The sequence below is a fragment of the Parus major genome, chromosome 5, assembly GCF_001522545.3.
Source record: "Parus major isolate Abel chromosome 5, Parus_major1.1, whole genome shotgun sequence".
NCBI lineage: Eukaryota > Metazoa > Chordata > Aves > Passeriformes > Paridae > Parus > Parus major.
The window spans coordinates 6212687-6232419 of record NC_031774.1 but is presented as its reverse complement, the minus strand read 5'-3'; the positions used below and the strand labels follow the sequence as shown (position 1 = coordinate 6232419).

Here is a 19733-nt window from a genome sequence, read left to right as displayed (position 1 = left end):
CTTTTGTGTTGATTATGTGGCCCCAATATTTTGCAGTATTTATGGACTACTCTAAAGGGTTTGCATGTCACCTTATCCAGAAGGGTGTAAAAAAACCCCTTGTGATCAATGACCATCAAGTTCTACCTGTATTAATTTTAAAATCTTAGTAGGACTCAAAAGGTAGTTAAGTCATAGATCAGCTCAATTCCATAAGGATAGATTTTTTTTTCCCAAGTAAATTTTCCTGTGATGTAAAACATGTAAAAAAACAGGGTAATGTAAAAATAAAATAGGCAAGCAGAATAAGGAGTGTTAATAAGAATAATACTCTATTTCTCCTACACTTTCCTATTTTAAAGTTCATGCAACTTACATGAAAATTTCCTCTGTAATACAAACAAAATTCAAGGAAGTTTCCTATTAAGGATGAACTCTAGAGGAAAACACCAACAAATGTAGACTCAATTTGCTTCAGAAACTGACACTTCTGTGAGCACTGGTATTAATGAAGTCTTATCTCTTTTGGATTTAGAGTTGATCAAAAACCATAAATAAATCTTTTCCAGTAGGTTCTCTGTCACTTTCTTTTTTCTTTTTTGTCTAATGATACAGAGGCTTACACTGCAGTCTTTATCTTTGCTTCTTTTCCCATTATCTGGCTTCAAATTTCAAAAGCCTTAGGCAGTCTCAAAAATAACTACGAAGTCCTGTTGAATCAGCAAACCAGTTCAGTTGTTATTGTGAGATGTGGAGAACACAAACAGATACAGATAAAAGTGACTGCCTAAACCTCATTTCATAGATGAAAATTACTGGGAAAAAATAGACACAAAAACCTCTTTCAGAACTGAAATGACTTTGAAATAATTGACTTTCAGCTATTTAACATGGAATCTCTACTTTTCAACTGTAATTTTTAATATTAATTTCATTAATTGCTCAAGTAATTGATCCTGTAAAAGAGCACACTCCCTGATTACAAAGCACTGGCACCTGACTCAGTTTATGATTCTTGCAGTTTTTCTGGATTCCTAAGGAATACAATGAACTTGTGGTCAACTCCAAGTGTAAGAAAGAAGAAATCCTGATGACAGGATACATGAGCTCTGCTCATTGCCTTCCTACCATGCAGAAGGAATGTGCTGAAGCCAGCCACCAGTTTCACTACCCCAGTGATGTCTTGATTTGTGGGATTTGTAAATGTGTTATTAAGCAAATTTTGTCAGGGAATCCAGCATAATTCCCTACCCCAGCACCTGTATTTCTGCTAAGCAGATCTGCTTTGGAGGTGGATCTTGACCCATGCATTTCCAATATCTGTATTTCAGCAGTGCTCTCTCATAGACTGACCCAGGCTGCTCCACATTCCATTCTCTGCTATCCAAACCCATCAAGAATTGTGGGTGCCTCTCTAGAGCAGGAGCCTGCTAAACCTGGTGGCTGCAGTTTTCTCTGTGATCTGGAAGCTCTAAATTCATTGTACTAATGAGAAAATACACAGAAAAATAGACTTCATCAAGAAATACTCAGCACAGAATCAGAGAATTGGCTTGGAAGGGACTCTAGAGATAATCTAATTCCAATCATAGGTAGAGACATTTCCCACTTGATCAGGTTGCTCAGAGCTCCATCCAGCCTGGCATTGGACACTTCCAGGGATGGGACATCCACAGTGTCCCTCGGCAACTTGTTCTTGTGCCTCACCACCCTCACAGCAAAGAATTTCTCCCTACTATCTAATCCAAGCCCTCTCTCTCTCTCCGTTTGAAGCCATTCCCCTTGTCCTGTCACTATGTGCCCTTGTAAAGTCCTTCTCCATGTTCCCTGTTGGCTCCCTCAGGTCCTGGAAGGCCTGTGACATTTGTTTGCCATCAGAGGGAAGCTGGATGGATGATTCAGGTCAGTGTCACAAGTTACAAGCACAGGAACAGACCTCCAGGGCTCCTCCTGTGCTCAACACCTGCCTGTTTCGGTGTGCTCAGCTCTACACACCTAAACCACGGGGCAGTGAGACATGGGAAGAGGCAAAACGTCAGGAAAGGAATTCTCAGACCAGCTCATGTTTTAGCACCTTTTGAAGGAGCACCAACTTAGCAAAGCATCAACACGCAGAGATTCCACTGGGAGTGGCAAGATTTTTTCACAAGAACAAGAGACTAAGTAGGTAACTTTCAGAACTTAAAAAAACACCCAAAATCAAGAAGCTTTGGAGGTTCATCTTTAAATGGTTTGTTGATGAAGTGAGTATGCAGAGATATTTGAGGGGCCCCTTAATGTCGCTGTAGGACACGGAATGATTCACATGGACACGGTTTGATGTATGATAGGGAAAATGAAGGATTTTGTTTTTGTGACTCCAGTATTTATAGATTTTCAACAATGACCAGGGACTGGATAGTTAGGCTGCCACTTTCCCAATCACACTGGTCCTGAGAAACATCCATCAAAAGATGTTTCTTTGAAAGAATATAAAACATCTATGTTTATAGTTACTTTCCTGAAAAAGTGGCTAGAAACTATGAAAACAAGATCAGAAGGTTTAATTTTCAGGGTGACACCTTAAGGCCTATGGAAAATTTCCCTGTTTAATAACTTAACTTCAAAAATAATGTAATTATTTCATATTTTTCAAATGTCAATACAGTATCATCATCTTAGTCCTGAAGCTGCCCTGGAAATTAATCTGAATTAAAATTGTCTATTTTTTGACAATTAAAATTGTCTATTAAAATTAAATTAATTAAAATAAAATTAAAATGTCTATTTTTATAGGCAAAATAAGAAGAGGTATTAAACACAGATACATCTCTAATGACAATATCATACATTATTATAAAATTGACAGTCTATCTTTTTTGGTTATTCTTTATATACTTCATAATTTAAATTTTGTTTCTATTTCCACATAGTTTCCTTCCACTCACTCAGACTTTTACACATATTGAATTTATGAGTGGTGAACCGTCCTTTTAAGTTCTGTAGTCTGCTTTGCCCTGAACTGTAGGACTTTCAGTTGTCAAGAGCAATTTAAATTTGAGAAACCACGGTTAATCAAGAACCTTTAAAATAGTTTTCTTCAAACAACAGTCATCTTGGAATATTTTTTTTTCTAAAATATGTAATTACTTACACTATAATAAAACTTTTCTGAACAACTAATGGTGACTAATGCTCATCAACCAGTGTACAAAGGTACTGAATCTTCATTGGAAAAGTGAAAACTAGATATAAATGCTTTGCTAGAAAATAAGATACACTGAGAGTGTAAATCTGTAGTTATCAAAGAGATTTAAACTTAAAGAACATGTGAGAAACAGAAGGCTTCTCTGGAAACTTTCCCTTAGTGGCAGATTTAAAAAAGTTTTTCCCTTTATTGTGAAACCAACTACTAAGGAAGAAAGATGCCAAAGGATTTGGAGGATGAAAGCACACATTTTAGCCAGCTAAAAGGCCACTATCTTCCACAATTGAGGGTCCCTTACCTGATTTGTGGGAGGGGGAAGTGTCTACAGAGGTGGAAGGTGTGGTGATAATATACCTTTATTAACAATGAAGGCACACTGCTCAGTAGGCTTTTATCAACAGTCCTGACATAATAAAATATTAAAATTTAATAAAAAAGAAAGACACAAGCCCAAAACAAGAATTAGAAAGTAATTTAATAGAGTGGCAAAGTAAATCAATATAGAATTGCTAATTCTCTTAGTTAATTACTCCTTTAGGGTTGATTCATTGCTAAGTAATATTAATTTTTGTACATATTATAAGAGCATTTTGTAATTCATTCAAATAAATGACATAACCATAAATCATAGTGTGTCTGTAAATTTCCAGACAGCCATCCTCAGAAACAAAGTGGCACGGAAAACTATTCAGAAGCAAGACAGAATCTCTGTTTCTGAAGGTAGGTTAAAATCATCTGAATGTCACAATTCAAGATCCATCCACAGGGAGACAGCAAAAGAGTGCATTTAGCAGGCATCAGGAACCAGCATTACAGCAAACTGAGGAAGAAAAAATCTCTCAAGATATTATCTATCAGGAGAAAAAAACTTCACTAAGAAATCTCTGGAAATTCTCTCTGGGACATGATATTGCATAAAAATAGAAAATAACTCCAATTTCTTCTGATAGCCATTTTAGTGATTGGGAATTTAGTTTTTCTTCCTGAAAACACAAAACAAATATCCCTAGATGAGCAGAAGCAGCTAACATCCCCCCAAAATAATAAGAGTGGTTGGAGACAGAATCTGCTTCAAATGCTAGGTTTATTCTGAGACTGTGCCAGGGAACTGTATTTTTGGCATGCTGAGGCACAGCAACAGAGACTAAAGCTGTAGGAAATTTACATTTTGGAATGAAGGAAGTTTTTACTACATTTTTATTTACTTTACTTCCTATTGCTGACTAATCTAGATAAGGAATAGGCAGAAGATCCAGGTTCTCACATGATTTGTTTTAAATGAGAACAAAGGACATGCACCCTGTATGGGTCCCATTGTGAAAGAACACATCCCATAAACCAGAGCTTATGACTAAATGACTGATTGAGCTAGTGGCCACAATTTTCTGTATTTCAGGTTAAAACCTGTGGTGAGGGAAAGAATAACTTTCTCTCAGACTTCCTTCAAGGCGTTGAAAAGCTTCTCATGTTTTGAAACAGACTCAACCAGCCAAAGGCACCCAAGAGATCTGATCTCCCCAGAGCAGAGCACAAATTTGCCTTTCAACACAAATTAGTTTTTTGACTGAGTTGAGGTTTTATTCTTCCAACTGAACTCCTTGCACTGCAAGTGGGAGCACACTGTCTTATCCCACACAGAATCTAAAATATGAAAGGCAGAATTGTGACTAAGCAGGAATTTACCTCAAAAAGCTTTGGTGTTTAAGACAGTCAGTTTTGGACCCCTGAAATACAACTATCCATATAATGCCAGTCAGTACTGGTAATTAGTTATGCTGGTCACATGTGCATGAAAAGACAGAGATAAGCAGTTAAAAAGTAAAACAAAAAACATCGGGAAAATTATTACAATCTTACATAGGAAACTAATTGGAATATCATTAATATAATGGAGTGGTTAAAATTCAGATAGTCAGGTGACTTTGGCATAATTTTCATTTTTACATGCTAGGAAGCAGTCATGTTTCTCTCTTGATTTATTAAGCTTTTAAAAATAACTTAATTTTTAAATTTATCAGTTCTCTTTCTAGCTATATTACTTGAAATCATGTTTTCTCAGTGTGATCTAGTCGATACTGGAAAGGATCCCACAGTTTTAATGCACAGTTTATCAACCAGAGTGCACAGTCAGGCCTCTCAGAGGGAAGGGAATTCCAACCACATATCTAATGATCACGGCACTAATGTCAGAGCAGGATATTAACAGAGACCTGTTCAAGAAAACAGTGCAGAAACCCTTTTAAAAGGCTTTGTTAGTAAACTCCCCAGTATTCAAGAAACTCAGATTGAAAAGTAGTACTGCAAGATTCTTCCATACAGAGAGGGATTTTCAAAGGAAATCTTAAAGAACTGTTAATACCCTTCTCATTAAAAACATTACTCTCAAAATCTTTCACGGGGGATTCAGCAACATTTTAAAATCAAAACTTCTTTGTATTAAAGTAACATCTGTCTCAAATCTCCTTTTGACACTACAATCTTCATTTAAGGGGGGGGGAAGTGGGGGAAGGCAGTAAAAACAAACACAAATGCCTGATAAGGAAAAAAGGTGAAGAGCAGAGAAAAGAATCTAGAGGAACCTAGAGGAAGAATGGTATTAAGGATTTAAAAGCTTAAGTGACACAGAAGATGTCAGTGTCAAACCCAGCAGCATCTCCCAGCTACAAACAGGAAAGAATTTATTAGGAAAAAAAAATAACAGCAACCATTTCCAATTTTTCCTTCCAGCTTAAAAGTCTTTCTCCACCTTAAACTGTTTTGAAACATAATTCACTGATTATAGACTTAGGAATAACCACTTTAAAATGGATGTGTTCACTGCACATTAATTCTTTGTTTGCCTGTATAAGAGAAGATCACAAGGTGTTAGGCTATACCTCCACAACTTCACAGGTAAGGTGAGAATACTAACAGCACTGAAGAGACAAGTGGGAATGCAGAGAGAAAAAATTTGTCATACATAAACATCGTGTACCCAAACACACATATTTCATATTTTTCTATGCAGAGTCTAAGATGATGGCTAAAGTCAAGAAGATCCTGAATAAGGAGTTTGGCTAAACCCCTCTTCTGACAGATCTTAAACTCCATTAACACTGCTTATACTACACTGCTAAATTTAGGCATGAACCCTTCTGAAAGGATATTTTGATGCTTTTTTGAAGTAAAAAACCTGCTCTCCAGGAAACAACAGTCTGCAGAAAGAAACAGAACATGGGACATTCATATCCATCTTGACCCAAAACTGAGGACTAAGGAATCTGGAAAATATTGCTTGATGACTGTTCTTATACAATGCATTTTGTTACAAAACTAAGGAATCTCAGTATAATGTTGCTGGCTGTGGAAACAGTCACATGCTTCTATAAAATGGACAACTATAATCTTGTTCATCAATAAGTTCAGCTCTCAGTTCTAGACTTCTTTCCTGACCTAATCTAACACAGCCTGGGAAATGAAAGAAGAAAGAGTTTGGTTTTTGGGTAGCGATGATGGGAAAGGTGATTTTATCATTTGGACAAAAAGACTTTCCTGAAGTCAAAAGGCAAAATAATTTTAGAGGTCCTTGAGCAGAAATATAGTTTATGCAGCCAGTACACAATCTACCCAATATCCAACACCTGGGCACAATGTTATTTATTTCTACCATCACAAAGGGTGATAACTAATAGTAATTCTATGTCTTGTATAGAAGGATATTGTATGAATTTAAGATGAGATACAATGGCACAAAGGAAAACAAAGTTCAGTGTTCCTTCTCTGCACTTCAGCTGTCTTACTCCCAGTTTTGGCTCATAGTAAAGCACACTTCAGTCTACCAAAATAGAATTTTCTTAAATCAGAATTAATGCTAAAGTAATAATATATTTAGAAATTTTAGGTAGTTTTCTATAAGTAGTTGTGTTACTTAAAGTTTTGTATGAAAAACAGAGCATTTAAGTTTGAGGGGCTCTTTTATAAAATTTTATATTATTCAGACTGTATTTCGTTGTATCTTTTATTAATATTCTTACTTTGTTTAACTGTTTCAACCCTTAGTATAAGTCAATCCCAAACCATCTGTTTCACTGGCAAACATGACTTGATCATTCAGAATGGACACTAATCCATGAAAATACATTTAACATTTGTTGCATAATCCAAAATAAAATCTTTAAAAATTTTCAAACCTACTCATCTTTAATGTAAATCTCCCTAGGCAAATGTCTATTGTCTGGGACATAATATTATATAGATTGGAAAAATTAGACTTAGTTTAAAAAATTAGACTTAAAATTAGAAGATTGACTACATTACTTACCTAGAAGGACTTACAGACAAAAACCAAAATGGCAATTTATAATGCCCTTATAAAATATAATATTGTAGTGCTGTTTTTCTTTTCAGCTGAGTGTGTTTTTCTCATTGCAACTTTACACAGAGCAAATTAAAAGGCAAAATATTCCATGAGACTGCTGTAATTGGCAGACACCATCCCCACCCCACAAATACAAGACTGAAACCAGGGGAGCAATTCAGTCAAACACACACTTGTTCAGGAATTTGAAGGAAGCCTTCTCTTAAGGCTATTTAATTACCAAAACTGCTTGACTGGCAGCTCTTAAAGACAAGATGAGCAGCACTCAGATTCCACCTCAGTATATATATATTTTATATAAAATTTTATATATTATTTTATAGTTCCCACTGCTGCAGGAGCCAAGGAGTCAGCTCAGAAGCTTCCTGCAGCACGCCACAGAGAGCATCACCCTTTCTGCTCTACTTTTTCATTCTGAGGAGGAAGGTGAAGTGTTGTGGGGGATGAAATCTCCTCAGCTCTTGGAGGGAAGCCATTCAGTCTGCTGTTCATCTAGCTGGTGAGATGAACTTGCAGCTTGCAAGCTGCAAAAGGCCTGGAACTAGCCTGTCACCTAAAAAAAGCCATATGTATTTCTTTCAATGTCTGCCTTCCTCCTAAAAAGAAGGGGCTTGCAGTGCTACCCACAGAGAAAACTGCAAATTCACAGCTGACAGCAGAATTCAGATGAGGGCATAAAGAAATAAAGAAATCAAAACCATGAGAGCGTGCAGGAAGACTGAAAAAAAAGAGAATGTGAAGGATTGTACATATGTGATACTAGACAGCCATGTCAACACCACAGCTGATACCTCTGCCTAAAGGGCACTAAGTAATTATAGCTTAATTCTATCTTTTTATACACAGTCCTCAGCTGAAAAATTAGTAAGTGCTACTAATATAATCTAAAACAGTCCTAGTCACCCCTCTAGAACACCAATAATTAGTTTCTAGGGTCCACTGGGCCTTAATCTCCAAAGCCTGGCTCCTGGTTAGGGGGGAAAAAACCTGTGGCAGTGAAGATCCCAAGTCTACCATAATTCATCTGTGCAATACCATAGACCTTTAATATTCTGTGTCCCTTTACTAAAAAAAAAAATTAAAAATTAAAAATAGTGGTGAGAAGGAAAGGGAAAGGCAAAAGTACATTAGCAGTATTTGCCAATAAAAATTTGCAAACCATCTACCAGGTAGACAGGACTTGGTCCAAAGCCCAACGACGTCAGTGGGCTGGGGATCAGGTCCTTATTCAGCTTTTGGAGCTAATTCATCTTTAAACTGACAACTGTAGATTTAGGTTTCAGATATATATTTTTGCCTCAAAGCCCTGTCCAGTCAAGTTTTGAATCCCTCTACAACCTGTCTGGGTCTCTGTCCCAACTCATAATGAAGAACAATAAATTCTGCTATCTTAGATAAATGGAACTGCAACTTTTTTTATTATTTTTTGAAAATCCCATTAAAGCTGTCATATGAAAGAAACTTAGGTTTGGCAATGTCAAAATGGAAACGGTGCTGAAGTCTTTTGGCTTTTACACAAATGTGACAGTGGCTTGCAGAGAAATTCCTCACCTGATCCCTGGAATACGGAGTATCCACTATGCGTTTGTCTGAGCATGCTGCTAGGAGAATCTTCATTGCATTTAGCTGGAGCAATATTTCACAAGCCATGGTATCAAAGAAAGTAATATTGGCAAGAGCTGCTGAAGCCAGCAGGAAAACTTCACCTGATGAGGCTTCTTGGCACAGTTCTAGTAATGCAGAAAATAAGCTGAATAAAAGTCATTCCTTCATTGCAGCATTTAAAGGCAATATTTAAGCATCTGCAACTTGCAGTAGTGATCTTATTAGCCAATATCAAGTTCATAAACATGGAGATAAAAAAAGGAAACAAAAAATATAAACTTAATTTTGTCAATTACATAGCATCATAGAGTGGTGTAGGGTGGAAAAGACTTCTAAGATCATGGGCTCCAACCAAACCCAGCACTGCCAAGTCCACCACCAAGCCATGTGCCCAACTCAACACAGCTTTTAATTACCTCCAGGGATGGCCACTCAAGCAGAGTCTGGGCAGAGTTTTCCAGCACTTAACAACCCTTTCCATAAAGTAGTTTTTCCTAATACCCAATTTAAAATTGACCTGGCAAAACTTGAGGCCATTTACTCTTGTTCTATCACCTTTTATTTGGAAGAAGAGACCAACATCCACCTCCCTACAACCTCTGATAAATGATATGCTCTACCTAGTACACCATTCTACTGGGAATATTTCACTGTTGTTCAAAATAAAGCTCAATATAACTAAATAAAATTAAATACAGGAGGCAGAAAGCTAACAGTAAATTATCTGTATGCGAATAATTCTATTATACATCTTCTCCTTTACAACAAAGTACATATACATGTTGCTTATCCCTAAATCTAATTCTCTGTAGTCAAAAATCATCCTGCATATTTTTCAACTTCAATAAGAAGTGCTGAAGAGGCATCCATCTTTTAATCCCTTGTACATATGTTCTTTAACTAAGATGTGAATCACCTAGAAATGGGATTTCTGCATGGTTTAAAAATTAAATATTACTGTAATCAATTACTGAGTTATAAATATCACAAGGAAACTGGTGTCTGATTACTGAAATAGCTCTTGCAAAGTTATACATGTTCTATTTTTAATGCTTACATTTCTTGGGCAGAATGTATGCCACTAAAATTCCTGTGGAACTTAAACAGCAGTAACTGAGGAAATGATCCACCAGCTAGTGCCTTCTGGATAGGCTGTTCAGATTGGCCCTTGACTGTGGTACACTATAATAACCAAGAAATAATCTGAAAAAAACCAGGTCAGATGCCACTGTCTACAACATAACCAAGCTCAGCACATATTAATTCCACCTGCTGGATTCAGGGCACAAACTTCACCATTTTTTGCTGGACATCAGGAATAAATTGTTCCCTTGATTTCTGCATCACTAGTTCTGTTTGGGCCTTTTGGAGAATGCCTAAATACACCTCAGATAATACCCTGCCACCACAGAATCCTCAGACACTCATACTACTCTTTTTTCCTTCTTAAAAACAAACAAACAAACCCCACAAAATCATGCATTCAAATGGAAGTGCTGCAGTTTAACTGTAACCACTGGGCTCACTAGAAAAATTTCCAAATGTACTGATTTATTATACATGACAAATCAAACTAGAGGACCCAAACAGTTCATTCTGATGCAGAGCTCTGCGAAACCGAATTTCCAGACTAGAGAGACAAAAATACTTGAATGAAAGTTTCTGGTATTTGAGAGGGAGAGAGTACAGTGCCAGAAATATGATATTCCTCTCTTTAGAAAGCAATGGGAAATGTCATCTTGTTTTTCTAAATTATTCTCACTGACCCAGGTTAAGGAAAATCTTGCTGTTACCTTTGTCTCATTTTACCATGTAACAGGGGCTTAGACAAGAAAGACAGATTGTTTATTTTCTTGTAACAATACCAATAAATTATATGACACTCTACTTTTCCTCTGAATTACCATACAAATGCAGATGTAGTGGTGAGTTTGAGTTCTAGAAAATTGGAAAATACAACATAAAGATTAGCAGCTCTCAATATTCGTCTTTCACAGACAAAAATCAGATAAGAAGATGCTTTGCTGAGTCTTTCTTGAGGCTCTTAAGACAGATTTTCATACAGATATTATTTTGACAAATATGCATAAATCTATTCACATGTAGCTTGGAGTAAAGAATATTATGTAATTGCAGAATTCTCTGGCTCAGAATTAAAAATTTTAATTTTATTTGTTAAGGAAAGTATGGTAAACATTATTTAGGGAATATTTCTAATGAAAGAGTCATACCCTAACCTGCTATTTTTAATGGACTCAGAAGTCCTGTAGAAAACTTACTGACAAGTGCTGTCACGATTTCTTCCATATTTTCCAGAAAGCTGCTGAGATGCTGAGTGAACGTGAGATGTGGAGATGTGATCTGGGCAATTACTGCTGCTGCTTCTGCATGAGTAGCTTCAGAATGGCTGGTGTCAGTGAGGATGTCAGCCAGGCACAGGATCCCATCAACCTAGGGAGAAACAATAGGTACAAGTTAGAAATACTGTAGGAAGCACTTTTGCAACCAAAGATGGTTTTCCATTTGTCTTTTCTTGGCGGTGACTAAACTACTCAATTTATTTTCAGAAATAACTTAAACTTGGTGGCCTTTGTGTTGCAGGAAGTTGCAGTTTAGCAAATACAAATGAGTTCAGCATACGAGTTTGTTGTCCTGCCAAAAGTCTTGCAGTTCCTTCTCACTTAATGGTTCTGTGAAATCGATTTTGGTCCAGCAGAATTTTTTCTGACAGACATCTAAAGTTAAACGTAAATTCAAGAATAAGCTCTGATAAGCAAATGTTAATTGCTACTCTGCCTCATACTATGCCTCAGGCTCTACTACAAGACTCAAACCTGAGTGTGCACTAAGGTCTACTTCTTTTTTGCCACTTTTCCCTGAAATTGTCACAAAGCAAACACAGGATCAAAGGTGCTCCCGATGAGCTTGCACAGCACTTCTATTAAAGCCAGGTCCACACATCCCTTGCTTACTTCAAAGGGAAACAGAAAAATGAGAAATGACAAGTTTATGCTTCTAGAGTGTTTGAAGTGTCCTTACACAGTTCAGGCAGACAGATCATACACACATATATAGGTTTAAATTATAGGAGACCCACTGGCACAATGAAAGCAACAGGGCACATCCATTGGGACTATTGTTAGCAGCAAAACTCAGCAAGGGAATGTTCTCTGTGTACAGGGGCACAATGTGTGAACTTTCAGATCTACAGCAATGTGTTTCTCCCCATATAACATAGCCCTGAACAACATATCACCTTGACAAGCAAGTAGTTAGAACACAGGATCATTTAGGACGTGAAAGACCTCCAAGATCACTGAGTCCAGCCAAAGGCTGAACACCAGACATGGCACTCAGCGCTGTGGCAGTCATGGTGACTGCACCACCTCCCTTGGGCAGTACATTCTAAAGCTTGACAATTCTTTCCATGAAGAATTTTTCCTGATGTCCAGCCTGAGCCTTCCCTGGTGCAGCTTGAGGCCATTTCCTCTTGTCCTGTGCTGGCTACCAGGGAGAAGAGGCTGACTCCCACCTTGCTCCACCCTCCTTTCACTGAGCTGCACAGAGTGTTAAGGTCTCCCCTGAGCCTCCTTTTCTCCAGGCTAAACACCCTCAGCTCTGGACACTTTAGAGATACAAAGAGGAGATAAGAAGGCTTAGTACTGAAATGTACTTCAGCACTCAAACAAAAAACAAACCCACATTTGTGTTGTACACCTGCTCTTAGCTCTGTTGCTCAGACTGCATTCTCTCAACTCAAAGCTTCTTCACAATGGCCATGTTAAGTCTTATCCATTATCTTCAAAAAATATTTAGCAAATTAGTATTTAGCAAATCTCTTATTCTCCTTTTTTCTATTTGTTAACACAGAATGTTGAGTTATCTTAATTACACGTCCTGCAATGAATAAAATTTTTGATAATCACTGACATTTACTGTATTTTATGAGCAAAGCTCTCAGATAGGAGTAAAAAAAACCCTCTGTAAGATTATTCACTAGGATGAAGTTTTTAATAGGGAATAGACTATATCATTGAAACTCTAGTAACAGATAAATATAAAAGAAATTGTATCTCTGTTTTTCCTCAGATCACAAATGGTATTTATCGTAGAAGTTCTAGTACTGGCAAAAAGAGAAAGAACAAATTTTCAATGTTAAACTTTTTCTTGACAAGCTTTCAACATTAATCTACCTACAGCAAAATATTTCCTCCTAGTTATGGCAGAATTCTACAGCTTGAAGCAGCAGATTCACATAATTCACTGGGCTTCAAGGTATATTAATAGATCTCAGTGTCAAGAATTAATCTATGTCCTCAAATGATGATTTAGTACCCAAAGTGTGCTAGACAATATCATATAAAAACCCCACAATTTTATAATTTTGAAATCTCCCTAGATCGCACCTTGTTTGGGATCCAAAGAATGTTAATAACAACAGGCAGTATAAAAAGTTAAACATACTCCAAGACATTAAAAAAATACTTCACAAGAAACTTCTTCTAAGACCCACTTCAGTCTTCAGCTCTAAATTTACTGCTTAAAATTCACTTGGCCAACTTATATTCAATGATCCTGAGAAATGATTTAAGAGTACTTTTATGCTGTTTGAGAACAGGTAATGGCTTATGAAAGACAGGTACAAGAACATCATTAGATTTTTCTATCACCAGTAATTGTGCAAATCTACATTAATAATACAAGCTTCTAAAAATAAAGGGCTGTACTCAAATTTTAAATCACAAATTTGATTTCATTATTTGCTAAGTAATAGTTTTTGGAAACTGGGTGTTGCTGAATTGTGAATAAAAAAAGCAGATAGGATTTTATTCAACACAAAGATAAATGACATATTTTGGGTCTGTGAAATCTAGCACTAGTTAGTCTCCTTCCTTTTCAGAAATATGTAAAATACTAACAAATTCAGGCTAAAATTTGCTCCATACATTTTTTCGTCTCATCTTAAATATAGAAAATAAAATAATTCTACTTCAACAGGCAACCCCATTTATAAGTGTCTAGCAATAAATTTTAAAATGACAGGGGAACAATCTAATAAAAGCACTGTAACATCCAAAAAGAAATTGCTGCTCAAAGCATTTTTATAATTAGGTTTCGCACTGAAAGGAACTTTGGATGGCTGCCCTGTTTTCTGTTTAATTTTGGTGAAGTAATCAGCTAAATGTCAAATCTGTTCATCACCTTGGCAATACAAAAGAACCAGTTAGCCAGATAATGCAAACAAATGAATTCCATGAATGCAACAAGATGCTGTGGAGCCCCTGCATTTGAGGAATGGCATTCAGTAAACGCTTGATCACTAATATTTCAGTATTGATAACTGGAAAAATGCCAGGAACTTACATCCTTATGAGCATAGCCCTGTTGTAGAAACTTAATCCAAGTGACAAAATAAATGTGTGACCATGTTACTGCATAGATCAAGTCTTCTGAAAGGAAATAATTTATTTTTTCCTACAACAGGAATGAATGAGTTCTGGGGCAAGAGTCTTCTTTTTTCAGTATACCTGTCCTTCCTCCTAAAAATAAATAAAACTAGGCATTTGTTAAAGATACCAATACAGAACTCGGGATGAATTACACTAATGACTTCATGATTTGAAATATTACACACAACAGCAATCTTAACTCTCTGCTTTCCATAAGGGGGTTTAAGGCATTTTTATCATGCTACTCTGGGAACCAAGACCCATCACCTTCCTCTTAGTAATGTCCATGATCATTTGTATAAAATGCTGCTCAAGGCCTTTTCTCATAGCATGATTTTGCTACCATTCCTGTTTGCTCACTTAATGTTCAGATGATCCCTACATATTGGTAAAACTTTGGTCAAAACTTTTTTTTTTTGCCTTCTCTAAATTGATCTCCAGAGTCATTTACTGAGTCTTGCAGGCATCTGTCACCTGATTTTCCACTGCCAAATCCATGGATAACACTATCAGCCTAAATCTGGGTGCTTCTGGTAAGAAAATGCAGCAAATTTCAAAGCAGTTTTACAGAAGAATAAAATGGAGATGTTGAGATCCAGAGGTAGGGCAGCAAATGTGGAAACATGTGTGGAAAAAAAGGGGATCACCCCTTAAACAATCTCAGCTTTCCCAGAGGAGAATTTCAAAAGCAGAGGCTGCACCCAACAGTCAAGAACTGATAGATCAGAGCTGGGTGTCTTCTATCCTTTCACACATGCTCCTCCTACCTGAAGGCTAGGACAGGTTAACTATGTAGGTGAGAACATTAGCAGGGCAAACCAAATATATAAAGGTGGATAAAAACCCAAGCACATCATAATTTACAGGATGAGGATGAGGGTAACTGTGAAAGAAGGCAGGGAGAGAGGATTATCACATTCATCCAGCAAAACCCATATACTGTTATTTTGATGACTTGTTACCAAGTAATGGAATTAAATGAGATGATACAGTAACAAAGTGATGCCATTGAAACATCCCCAAATATAATCCCAAGTAATCCAAACTACTGCAACAATTCCATGGCAGCAGCAGTGACCAGTGAACAAAACTGCAATGATTTTTATAACTAATGCTGTACAAGAGTGGTCATGGCACCTAATTTATAAGCCCTGTTTTGTACATATGGAATAATGTGGGGCTGAATAGAGGTTGAACAGCTCCCAGCTCTATCCTTGAAACTTCTGTCAATATTTTAGCTTTGTATCTAAACTAGCAGTGAGTTGTGCTTTGGTTTGCAGCAGCTTTGACTATAGCTTCCCTTTAAAACTACCCTCTTTCAGATGTGGTCAAGCTGATGAGGAAATATTTGTTCTTTCTGGCGTTTATCCATCAAAGAGAAGTGTAAAGTTGATGTAGGAATGTTGTTATGTGGCATAAGAGAAAAGACATTTGGCTGTATCAGCTTGAAGGATGCATTAAATGAGGCAATGCCTGAGTAGCAACCTTAACTCAATGTTGCAGGGAGAAAGAAAGTGCAGAGCAAGATGAAATAAGAAGTTCCTTACTCTGGACTGTCTAGGAGTCGAAAGATAAATCCTATGCAATCCCTATGAAACCAAGAGGAAGCAGCCCTGCACCTCAGAATTCATGTTCCTCTGTGCTCAGAGATGCTCTAAGCTTGTTGCAGATAAAAAGTACAAGTGGTTGTCAAAAGATAATAGAGAATAAGTCAATTCACAGAAAGGATGGACAAAATCAGTAAGGTCGACATCCAGACTTCTCTTTTGTCTGTGCTTCCAGGATAAGAGAACAGCTGGCTTTGATCTCCCTCAATATTGAGGACTGATATGAAGGGTAAGATAGTATTTTAAAGTATTTTTGTGGTTGATAAAAGAAACAGAAGCAGCACTGCACTGCTATTGGCCTAGCAACATCCACATATTCCCACTCCCATAAATCACAGCTTACATTGCTTCAAACTACTCTCTACAAACATAGTGAAACACCCAAGGATAAGCTCAGCTTTCCTGATCTACTCCTCCACCATGATATCCTTCCATCTCTACACGATAAGCACTGAGTGGTTACAAGGGGAATGAGAAGAGACTACAAAGGAATTCACCTGCAGTTATGCAGAAATCCTTTGTAGTGCAGGCAGGTGTTCACAGAATTGGGATGCATGGATAAAACAGAGGGAAAACCACTGGTCACAAACGAGCACAGTGGCTGGGGGGCGGAAAAAAGACATTTGCAATGACCCTTGTATTCAACATTTGTTACATTTTCTTTTTCCTATTCTGTCAAACAATCCCAGTAATGACTATGTTACCTGTAGAGTCAGGACTCTGTAAGAATAAGGAAGAACTATTTATGCTCACATATTTATAAAGATTAAATTCTTGAAGTTACATGACACCAAATATTTCTCAGGTTCTCGTGCCCTACATTTTTGAGTGCTAGATACAGTGGTTTGTTATTAAGCTGCAAGAATCTATTTCTATTTGTAGGGTTTTCTTGGTAGCTGTACCTGCATTACAGATTCCAGAAAGTACATGTTTGTTCCTTTTAAATAATGGATATGGCTTTATACATTATATTTTGGGGTCTGAAATCCATTAAAATGAAGCCACATAGACCCAAAAAAGGACTTGTCAACAAGATGAGAGGAACTGTCAAGTGGTGTACAAGAATGCTGAACAAGATATTGGGACCTGAAATCTGAATTAAGGAAAGACATATATTAGTCATTTTCACATAGCCCTCATTTTTATTTACTCTGGGGGATCATGAGAAAAGGAAAAATACCCACCTCAGCTAGTCCTATAAACAATCAGGGGCTCCAGGTTATGTGTAGCAGGGCACTCCAGAAAATGAGATGTGCTCCCGAAAAAAATCTGTGCTCCAGTCATCTACTTTTAAATAAATAATGTCACAGACACTTCATGGTGTGAGGATATATTCTCCAACACCTGGTGCCTGGCATTTAAAAACAAGGACACTCTTTCAACGTGTTTGATTACTTTGTATCATCTAGGTTTTGATATGACACCATGTTTTTTATTTTCAAGTGTCTCTTGGTTTAGCTCTTCATGAGGGAAAAAAAATCTCATACACATCACATTTTTAGAGGAGCTTTATTCTATTATGATAATGAGAAAGGGTCTGTAGCCAAAAAGAGCAGCATGGAGGTCACAGCCACTCATTATCATCTAATCTAACTCTTCATAGTGTCTCTCTTCTCTCATGAAAGACAATCTTCCTGTTAGAATTCTGGATTTGTTCAAGTAAAAAATTTGAAACCTTAATTATGCTGCAGCTTTAATTAATAATTTTAATAATCCCTGTTGTTATTATTACTGTAATTTCACATACAGCTTCTCTCATTGAATTAAAATTCTTGACCAGGTGTATACCATTATGACTTGCACAAATACCACCCAACTCCATTCTCAAACTGTGTCAATGGCAACACCACAGTAGAAAGCAGATTTACATTAGAGAGGTAGAGAAAGTGAGAAATGGACATACATAGGATGTTTTACTTTTTTTTACTCTTATTTTAAACATGAGGTTTTTGCAAACACTTTTACAAAAAAGATCTTTATGCAAACAATTTTCCTGCAAACATTTCTCTTTTCAATGGTGTCGGTCAGTTTAGCCTAAAAAATATCCATTCTCTAAAATCAAGACTTCAGCAGTATTTGAATCATATGAACACTAATCAAATGCACTACAATAGTAGAATATTTATATAATGCAATGAATTAAATATACACAGTAATTTGCTCAGAAAAATGTTTTTATGTCTAAATTCACATAGTTACCAAAGCTGACCCAGTGATTTACTCATATTTCTCTTCCCAAAATTTCTGTTGCTTTTAAGAACAGCACTATGAGGCACCAAGCATTAATAGAATTGTTTGCTACATTCATTACTTCACAATGGCTGTTCAATTATTTTAATAAATTATTTTAAATAAATTAGCTCCAGAACCAACCTTGGATGTGCCAGATTTTTATTGGCAGAGAATTTTTACAAGCAAGTTATAGAGTTTTATGATACCCATTTATAATGAAAACACTCACAGTACTTTAGCTGTAAAACTTTTAGTGAGCAACTCAATAAGAGTTCATTCATGTTCTAATAACAACAGAGGAAACTGCTACCCTTATTTAAACAAAAAATTCAAAAAAGTGAAAAAGGGGCAGTTTTCGTCTAGTAAAAATTGATAGAACTTTATTGGCTACAGCAGAGCCAAGGTTCCTCTCCTGACAGGTAAATCTCCTTGGGTCTCCTGCAAACACTGATTTATGTCTATGACTGCAGTGGCAATAAAATAATTTCAGAATTGCTTAAAGCCTAAGAAATGCAAGTTTAAGATTGGCTGTTCACATACAATCTTTATGAGCAGTCAGAGGTCTACTAGGAGTCACCAGGGAAAGTGATCTCAGATGTTTTTCTTTCCATTAGCACCTTCCAGTGCTGCTCTTTGGTCAAACACAGTTGCTACATTGATTCTATATCAGAAGAAATAAGGACAATCCTAAGACACTGAGAAAATTGAGTATTTTTACAAGCTGAATTTTGATTTTTCTTCTACTCAATAGTCTTTGCTGCCTTAACAGGTCTCAACAAAGAGAACCACTCTTATGAAGGACAATAAACACATATATTTTGAATTAAGCTAATGTTTGAACTAGGAGGAACAAACCCACAAATTTTGTTACACTTTCAGTAGAGATTGTTCTTCCAACATATGAAAATCCAAGGATTAGTACCATGCAGCACTTTGATACTGGGGCAATTACAATCTGCATTCAAAATCTTATTTCCAACTCAGCTTTTTTTCATAAGCTGATCTCACATCAGAACAACAGGTCAGAACTGGCTGAAATTGAATTTACCTAGTGAGCAGATTCCAGCTTCAACAGCCCAGGATCTTCTCCAAGTATTTTGGATAGATAAATGTGGAAGTGTTATGTTATGGCAAAGATAAAGCCTCAATTTGCTTTATTTTAGCTGCACAGATCTGGGAAAACAAATATGTTGTTTAGGAAAATTCCAAATACTGTTCTGATTCTGTCATCCAGTCACTGCCTGTTTTTCTAATATTATCCCTAATCCTTAAACCAGTTTTCTCATTCTTAGAAAAATGCAAGGGATGTTATGACA

The 19733-nt window shown here is 36.6% G+C and overlaps 1 protein-coding gene across 2 annotated transcripts in view; it reads right to left on the bottom strand.

Annotated features, from left to right (window-relative positions):
- INSC (INSC spindle orientation adaptor protein) overlaps window positions 1-19733 on the bottom strand; it is a 127938-nt gene that overhangs the window by 6230 nt on the left and 101975 nt on the right. For both annotated transcript variants that reach the window (XM_015632342.3, XM_015632346.3), the window contains exons 8-9: window positions 11408-11579; window positions 9075-9253 (exon numbers count right to left, since the gene is read on the bottom strand). In XM_015632342.3, the coding sequence (XP_015487828.1) occupies window positions 9075-9253; window positions 11408-11579 (351 nt within the window). The remainder of the gene's footprint in view (window positions 1-9074; window positions 9254-11407; window positions 11580-19733) is intronic.